We start from the raw sequence: 10243 nt of genomic DNA, 5'->3' as shown, positions 1-10243 counted from the left end.
TTATTTTTTTTGGTTTGTTTTTTTTTTGTCTTGCAATATTAAAGATAGATAGTATTAAAGATAGATTTTTGTTTGAATAAATAATGTCATGAATAAATAATTTTATGAATAATCATATAAATAATTTTTTTCAATTAATTTTTTTTAAAACTAATTTTTGAAAAAATTTAAATTTTGTGCAACGTTCAAAATTTTTTATATCCTTACTAGACATTATTGTCGACTATTAATTTTTAATATTCACTGCACTATCACTACAACTACCTTTTACGGTATAAACCTATAGAGCGCATGTTTAGAGAGAAAATATTAACATATCAGCACATTTCAGCGCAGCTCCATGCATGCACATGGCTTATTTGTTATTGTTTACATTTTTACTTACGTCGTCAGTTGTGACTGGACACGTGTTTTTAATCTAAAAATATCCAATTTGCTTTTATATTCCAAATAATTTGCAACCAACCCTTCTTAATATTCCTCCGAAAAACTTTGCTAAAATGCGATCGTTGCAATTTTCTGCGCTTTTGGAGGATTGTTGATTTATAATATAAATTTTATATTTTATTTGAAGCAATAAAAATTGATGAGTCGTATAAATACCACAAACTTCTTAGGTCTCATATTCAAACAAATAATAAAAAATGTTATCAAATAAAAAATAAATAAAAAAGTGCAGTTATTATTTAATATTGACAAAGCAAACATTTAGATATTTTTTTTAATATTTATATATTATTCTTATATGTATACATATATGGTATTATCTATGGCGCACTTAATTAAATATTTAAATTAGTTTTGTAGTCTTTTAATTAAAATTTATTTGCATTGGATATATTCATTGTTTGATTATGGGTTCTAATTAAGTAATAGACGTCAAGAAAATATTTACATATTACATAGCTCCCTCATGTTGATATATGTACACTTCAAAAAAGTAAAAATTTGTTAAGATATATGCTTCAAGATGTTAGAAACTTTAAAGTTTACGTTAAGATAAGTTGAATTGATCTAACTATAACTCATCTGTTTTAAAGTCCATAATTCTGCTGTTAAGTCAGACGAATAATAATAGAAACATGGGCGTACCCAGGGTCGAAATTAAGGGGGCGGGGCGCATACACTGACGCCCATGAATAGAAATATATTTTTATTAAATTTTAAACTTAAACAGATCGAAACAACTTAGATCAGTTCACCATATCTATATATTTTTAATTTTTCATGTCTAGTATTTATCCATACTTATTTATCTAGACCTGTGGGTTTTTTCGAATGTGCTCCAGAGGTACCTTGTCTGTTCATTCGCTTTGTAATGGCGTGGGGATTACAGCAACAAAAAAATTTTATTGACAATTAATATTGAGCGTCACATTTTATGTTCTTGATAAAAAATATGGCCAAATCTATAGCTAAAAATTTAGTTCAGATGCGGTTTTCAGTAGGTAACTATGCTGATCGTATTGAACCATTTTAGTGTGTTGGCCCATTGTGGTGTTGAAGTAAGTGCCTGAACACATTAGATTAATTTTTCAGTTTACTTCTTATTAATAAAAATATTAGTCATTAGTAGGATTAATATTATAGTTGATATAAGTTATATAAGCTTATATTTTTTAATTTAAAATATTTTTATTAATGAATTCTTAACAAATATTCTATGAAATTTTTATTTAACCTTCGACAAAGTCATAGTTATCTCCTTTTCTTGTTTTAATTACTCTTAATTAAATAATCTATGAATTTGTATGAAAAAAAATATGAACAATAAAATTGAGATTTATGTTTAAGTACTTTATATTGTTAATAATTTTTTTATATAATTATGTATATATGTACATAGATATCTGAGACACATTTTGTTGGCAAACTGTGTGCAGCTTTCGTTAGAACAAAATTATTTGAAATAAATACCATTAATTAATAATTGCGTGTATATTAATATTGATTATATTTTAGTATAATTTGATGTTGTTTAAATAATTATACAAAATTACAAATAGATAAAGCAATTAATTAAAACATTAAAGTTGTCTCCAATTTCAACAAAAAAAATCCAAATTTGTTCATTTTTAAACATTTTTATTTTCGTAAGAAAATAAAAAGAAAGCTTTTATTATTTGAAGTAGTCAATTAGATCATTAATTTAAAAAAAAAAAACATAACTCATTTTATGAAAGCATTTATATCTTATATCTTAAAATTTGGTTTTAGCTAAAAATTCGCTAAATATTGTTAATTGATATTTCTTTAATGCTAATTTACAAACACCTGAATCTATTATTTTTTTAGATATTTTTTATTTTTTCTTCCATATTTCTTTCTTAAATTTTTCCACACCTCACAGATATAATATAAAATTGATGTATATATATTGATATATATAAACTATCTCTCTTTTCATACATTATTCTCTCTGTTCTTTATGTTAACCTTTTCGAATGTTTTCTTCTTTCAACGTATAACAAACTGCACATTGCTTTGATATTCCATTTATTCTGGTTTTTAACTAGTCGAATAATCTAAATTCTTAAACGTTCATTACGTTGTTCCACATTTTCATTTTTCTTCATATATCTCATCACTGTACAGTATACGCCTTTCAAGAAATTATATTTTCAAATTGCTAGACAAGTAAAGTTTTTATCACTAGTTGTTGTTGTTGTGATTTAAGTTAGTGCTATTGCGCACTTTTACTCTATTGTGGCTGGGCGCTTAACCCTGCCCGACTCTAAACTTTAGCTATACTAGAAGCATTATCATTTATTTATATTCTAACTGATGACGGATCGTAGAACAGCATATCTTCCTATGCGTCATGAGGTGTACTTAAGGTTTGTTAGAGCGGGGTTGGGCAACGTATCAACTTTTGTGTATAATTTTAGGGCTCTGTCCTTGATATACTTTTTCACTGAGTCGATTCTTAGATCTCAATGCATGTCTGTTGTTCTAATATACCAAGGAATCTTAATTAGTCTTCTTAAAGCCAGATTTTCTTCTATTTGTAATTGCTTTATAGCAGTATTTAAGACTTTGCTGTAAGTTACACATCCGTACAGTAGTGCTGGCCTAATTATTTCAGTAAACAATAACTTTTTATTTTTGAAGTTTTTGAAGTTGAAGCGATTATTATTAAACAGCGGCTTAAGGAGATGTAGAATTTTAGAGCAATTATTCCGTTTGCATTTCAAATGTTTATACCAATTAAGCCGTTTGTGAAAAGTGACCCCTAGATATTTTATGCTTTCCTCTCACCGTATCTCCGTGCCACCGACGCTTACACCTGTAGGATGCTGCCTTCTCTTTCGTGTTATAAATATAGCCTTGGTTTTGTCGTTGTTAATTTTAATCTTCCATTTCTGGAAGTATTCCACCATGAGGTCTATATTTCTCTGTAAGGTGTTACTTACACTTATGGCATCCCGGTCAGAGTAGATCAAGCATGTGCCATCTGCATAAAGCGCCATTGACACTGGGCTTAAGGTGGATGGAGGATGTCTGCCGTATATATATATTAAACAATGTGGGTGAAAGTGGCGACCCTTGAGGTACACCTGCTTCTATTGTTCGTGTGTTTACTAGTACTATATTTTGTTAGCAAGTCTCTGTTTTTTCTGTATATTCTACATATTCATATATTATACAATATACGTATTAAAAACACAGTTCTTAATTACTATAATTTTTTTAATTAAATATATGAATTATATTTTTTAATAAACAGTAGAGTGGTATGAAAAAATATAAAGATATACATATACATATATTGCATTACATATGTTATAACGAATTATACAAACTTTTAATTCAATTTTGATTATTTGGGTGATATGAGTTGTTATTTATTAATAATATTAATAACTATGGTAAGCTCAAAATGTCGTTAGAATTATTAAGTAATTAGTCAAATAGATTAAACGGATTATTAAAAATTCCCTACACTATTTATTATAAAATTACGTGACGAAATTCATACTAATTACAATTTTTTTTTTTGTAATTAAAATTTATTTAATTTTATAATTTTTTTTATAAAAACTTGCCATATTTTCTTTTTTGCACGATATAATATAAAAAAAAAACTCGTTTTAACTTGCATTTGAAAGCCTTTTAGCTATATATATACGAATAAATAAATTATTCGTATATATGTATGGACATATATGTATATATACATAAATATGTTTATGTATGAATAATTTCAAACACTGAGTTTTGAATTAGTTTCCGAAAGTTTTTAATTTGGCTTGAGGCTAGTTAGAGTTAGATAAACCGGCAAAAAAACTGTATCTGCGTATCTTAAAATGAGTTTCAATATTTGTTTTGTTTTCGCATTTATAATTCAATGACCTCTAAACACCTTTTACAAAAGTTAAATAAGTACAAAAAATAAAAATATTATTGCAAAATAAGTAAAACTTTAGACAAAAAGTAAAACATTTTAAGCTCATAAACGACATTAATATTTAGTATTTTGTGTTTCGTAATTTTATTTTGGTATCTTACGTGTTTAAATAAACTTAATAACTGACACAGAAAAACGCATAAAAAAGTCAATAAAAAGTTTTGTACTCACAAATTATAGATGAGAGATAAAGCTGAAATATATAAAGTACTAATACCCACTTTATTAGCTCCACATTTATTTCTTTTTTTATTCGAGGCTGAGAAAAAAATGTCTTGACACAATCATTGGGAAACCCGCTGACCTGCTAAAAATTTCGCCTCTCTTAAGATTAAATACTTGGGTAGAACAGGGTATAGCCCTGACAGGTTTACCTATCAGGATAGGATATTTACTTCACGCCATATTTATTCTATATTTTCGAACCGGCACTCCATCGTCAGTTTGATTCACCGCCAAAATCTGTACTAAAACACTTATTATTTGAAGTTTTCTGTTGTGTTTTAATAAATTTAGTATTGTTCTTGATGTTGAAATTATCGGAATAATATAAATATTTTTTACTTCGAACTAGCATTGAGGCTGTCTCTATTTGTTATTTTTTCATGGCTTTCTATGTCGTGGAGACTTAAAGCCACGGTGTTCAAAAACACGTATTAATTTAAGCGTCAAGCAACGCCCCATTGGAATCGCATTGGTGATTCCGCCGGTACCAATTAAAGAAATTCATGCATGTATTAACTTTCACCTTGTTTAGATGTTGAGAACCATCTAAATCTCTGCTACAATGTGGGTTGTAGCACCCGGTTTGAAACGCACTCCACGGCGAATGAATGATATGCTTGTACCAACGATCTTTCTTCCCGCGTATTTTTGGGTATTACCATCAGCCACTTCGAGTCCTACACCAATGGTCAGCACAGTCGAAGCTGTCGGGCCACTGACCCCCGAAGTACAGGATCGGATCATCTCTGGTCAGATGTCGCAAGTTGTACTCCACTCAACTCACTACCATTTACACTTCATGCATAAGTGTCAGACTGGCACTGGGGGATACTTAGTCTGGCAATTCTAACCGCGGGAGTATTCTTTGTCCCCTCTCCGCAGGGATATAGCATGGAGGCTATGCGACTTCGGTTCACGTTGTTCTGGTGTTCCATTTTCAATTTATTTTTAAACTCATGTGCTATTGTGGTATGTCTTCATTTGTCGCTATCCGAATCCGCTCAATTTCTATATATATTACTGTATATTTAAACAAATTATTTTAAATAATGTATGTATATATACTTTAATTTAATTATATTATTTTGGTTACCAAATTCACTAGTTTAGTAGTTGGTACACTTATCTATTAAGGATTTTTGATACTATCTGTTTTGTTCTCTTGCTTTTGACTAAAAAAACAAAGGGTGATGATGTATGTTAGTAATTTAATTATCAATCTTAAATAGATAATTTTTATAGTTAATATTCGACCAGACATATTTTAATTTGTTTTCATTCTGACTCATTAAATGATAACACTAAGCATATAACTGAGTTACTCGCATAATTATATATATGCGTTATAAAAGTAAATAGGTTCCCATAGAAAATGAGTCAGAAAAACATAGTAATGATAAGAGGCATTGGAAATCCTGATATTGCTTTTAACACAGTTTTAATGAATGAATAAACAATTTTTGATAATTTTATAATATCTATGATGTTAAGAAGAGTGGTTCCTTTCTAATATGGATTCTTATATTCTTACAATTATATATGTAGATATTATTAATAAGTAGGCAGTATTTTATAGAAAAGTCAAAATTAAAATAGACGCAATTAATTTATGCGAAAAAGAGTTTTTTGTTTTGTTTTGTGAATTAAAGTAATACTCCTGCGTTGTGCTATATGGCGCCGACTACACTCCAAAGTTCAACGATAAGTTTTTGAAATATTTATGCTTACGTGCCGTGTGCTTGGCTAATTCCCATCTTCTTAAATTTGATAACAAATTAATGCTATTGATTATACCAATAATCTGAACCAATCGGTATCTGAACACCGCCATTATTAGTGAATTGTAATTTATTAGTTAGTCCATTGGCTTTAGTTATGTGAGAGTTCTATTGACATTCTATTAGAGAGCTAGGAAAAAAATGAGTCCTTTTAATTCCAAAAGATTTCTTTTTTATATTCTTGACTACAAAAAATATCATTTATAGATTGGTTTATGGTGGAGAGAAATATATGAAATCAACAGATATTTGCCGCCTAAGAATTTTAGACTTTTGTAAGATAACTTTGACGCTGAGAAAGAAGAAGAGTCAATTATTATAACAATAAGCGGTTTAAAAAAATTTTTTTCTCTTTGATAGTGATTTTGATAACTAATGTGATATCTGCAGGTATTTTTTAAGAGCTATATAACTGTATGTGCAAGATTAAGAAAGGGTAACTTTGATGCTGAAGAAGAAAAGTAAATTATTTTCTATAACCTTAGCAGCTTAAAAAGAAATTATTTTTTTTTTTTTGATAGTAGCATCTTCTTTAATCTGGATAGCTGATTTAAAATCTATAGTTTTTTTTTATTTGGAATATATTATATATATTATATATTATATAACTATATTCGATTAAGAAAGGGTAACTTTGATGCTGAAGAAGAAAAGTAAATTATTTTCTATAACCTTAGCAGCTTAAAAAGAAATTATTTTTTTTTTTTTGATAGTAGCATCTTCTTTAATCTGGATAGCTGATTTAAAATCTATAGTTTTTTTTTATTTGGAATATATTATATATATTATATATTATATATTTGTATATTAATATATATATATTATATTATATTATATTATTATATATTATATTATTATATATTATATTATTATACATTATATATATAATATAGTTATATTAACTATATTATATATATTATATAACTATTTTTTTAATTTTAGATTCGTAGTACTTTTTTTATTACATTTAATATTGTAACTAATTCTTTTTTAAATAAGATTATCAATTTAATGCAATTTTAATGTGAATATGACGAAACCTCGTCAACTACTTTTTGAAACCTTTAAATCAAATTTTTATCAAATTTTTAATATTATACACATTTAGGTTAGGCTAGGTTAGGTTTTGTGCCCAAAGTACACTTGAGTTCAAGTCATGATTCGTTGTGATACCCTATACATATGAATCATTTTAAAATTTCTAATGACATGTATTCATATTATTGCGTGACATCGGCAAAAGACTAACGACCGACCATGTAGTTATATACAACACAATATTATATTATATATTAGGTAGGGAATAAACATCTCTATCTCTACAATACTTTAGATTCAATATAGTTACGAGAGTATATACAACATATCAATTGATTTCATTTTGTTCTCATATAGTTTTCTGGTATCTATAAGTGCAAAAGTTTTATCATTGTTGTGAAATGCAAACCGTTCTGTTATGCATAAAGAACTACAACCAGCGACAGTTAATCAAACCAAGCCAAGAGATTTGCATTCTTGTGATAAGTGTGGTGGTGTTTGCCTTATCTAAGTTAATTTCTTCAAGATGAATCATTAACGCAACATTGTTGATCAAGTAAACAAAGAATGCTGTGTGTGCAGCTAGACTAGGGTATCCATAGTTAAATCAGCATAAACAGTAAGTCGATGCACTCAAAAGTATGTAAATAAAAAGCGTTACTTTGTGTGTAGGATAAATTCCAAAACAAAAATTGTATTGTTGCATTTTGTTTACCATTATTATTATTATTATTATTATTATTATTATTATTATTATTATTATTATTATTATTATTATTATTATTATTATTATCATTATTATATTTATCTTATCGTATTAGGATTTTTTGGTGTTTGAAAATATAACCAGTGACTAAACATCTCTGTTGTCGGAGCATTGCTAAAGGCAATGTACTGGGGGCATTAATTTATAACCACTTAGTATTGATTGGACTTAACAAGAGACGCTTGTTACTTAACACATACATTCTACTCCACTTTGATGTCATCCTTTATTTATTTATGATTTTTTGTTGTTTGAAAATATCACCAGTGACTAAACTGAGAGCATTGATTTATAACCACTTGCGTTAATATGGGTCCATAAGGGTGATGGCACTCCAGTTGGAAGTATGGACGCCAACACAAATGAAAAAATTGGTTCATATGTTTTCTTGACTGAAAGAATCCTGATAGAATCTAATGTACCAAGCAGTTCCAACCATATATTCAATTGCTTCATTTTGGCAACATTATGCAGTAGCCATGGATGGTACAATAAACCTTTCGTTAAATCAGAAAATGAATATGTTACACAAATCATATATCGTGTAGTAATTTTATTTATTGTTTTTGAAAATTACTTTTTGTCTTGCAAACTTATTACAAGGTGCACGAAATGCACAGATTGCACGAGCCTGTTATGAACAATAACATAATACGCGCATAAAGTTTCTTGCTGCTTGCAATTTTGTTATACCTAAACCCATGCATAAACTATAGCTTGAAACGAAACAATAAAGCAAAAAACAGCTGTTTTGACATTTGTTGTTTTTCATGTGGACGTGGTATGCTGTAAAAACAGCTGTTTCATTTTGATGTTGCAATTCTGCAACAGAGCTGTTCTCGCGCTCTTGCAATTTTAGTTTAGCATACCTGCATTTCGTGCACCTTGTAATGACTTTGCAAGATAAAGTGAATACCCCTATTTTCTTTTATATACGTTTTTTATCAAGTATTCCTTATAATATTGAGTGTTTTATATAACGAATTATATAAATCTTAACACGTTTAACGCTTTGTGTAAAATTTTCAATGAAGAAATTTTGTTGTTTGTTAAAATATGTTTTAGTTATATTTGACGACTGCTACTGTATTATATATTTACTACATATTGTGTTATAAATCGATTGTTTTTTGATTTAGAGAGGGATAAATTTCGACTTATAATGCACTACATATTCAGTACTTCTTTAAATCTTACTTACTTAGTTGAACAATACTGACAGAAGTCGTCAGACGTGAGTCGTCCTTCGCCGCGTCGAGTAGCATCCGTCAGTCAGTCTGATTAATTGCTTGCTGTCGCCAGTTGATAGTACCGAGCGCCCGCAAGTCGTTGGTCACCTGGTTCTTTTACCGAATATGCGAACGTCCTTTACCGCGTTTTTCACCTACGGGTACCGAATCAAACACTTTTCTCGCCGGAGCACTTCCTTCCTATCGCTCGATATGACCAAGACAGCGAAGTCGTTGAATTTTTATGCACTTTACTATGTCAATGTGGCGGTATACCTCATACAGCTCATCGTTCCATCTAATTCGATACTTGTCGCCAACGCGCAAGGGACCATAGATTTTCTGAAGAATTTTTCTCTTCAATGCTTTAAATCTAATTTCTTTAATTTTATGTTTAGTTTGCGGCAAACGAATAAAAATAATAAAATCAAGAAATTTTCGCTAATGTAATTACTTAATAATCTCTTAATTGCTGTTCTTTTGAGAAGATACATTAACCCATTAGGTACCAGGCAATTTCAGACTTGAAATTTTACGGTGAAATTTCCATAGTATTTGAAAGATAACTCTCACTTTATCTTTAACTAAAAAGTATAAAATATTCTTTGAATATTAAAAAATTTTCACAGCTAGCCGTGTGTTGCGAAATGGGTTAATACAAAGATACATTTCTATTAAGAAAGTATACGTTTAAATATAGAATATATTTTTGATATATCTATTAATCTATATATATAAAAGAAAGATGTGTTATTGTTACACCACTTATAACTCAAGAACGGCTGAACCGATTTAGCTG

General features: G+C 28.7%; 1 protein-coding gene across 1 annotated transcript in view; it reads left to right on the top strand.

The window, feature by feature from the left end:
* Positions 1 to 5195: 5195 nt before the first annotated feature.
* LOC119679316 (protein cueball) overlaps positions 5196 to 10243 on the top strand; it is a 35179-nt gene continuing 30131 nt past the window's right edge. The window contains exon 1 of the mRNA XM_038091599.1: positions 5196 to 5382. Coding sequence (XP_037947527.1) covers positions 5196 to 5382 — 187 coding nt within the window. The remainder of the gene's footprint in view (positions 5383 to 10243) is intronic.

Source organism: Teleopsis dalmanni, chromosome 1 (genome assembly GCF_002237135.1).
Source record: "Teleopsis dalmanni isolate 2A chromosome 1, ASM223713v2, whole genome shotgun sequence".
In the NCBI taxonomy this organism is placed as follows: domain Eukaryota; kingdom Metazoa; phylum Arthropoda; class Insecta; order Diptera; family Diopsidae; genus Teleopsis; species Teleopsis dalmanni.
Note: the sequence above shows the minus strand (reverse complement) of the source record. Positions and strands in the feature narration are given on the sequence as shown.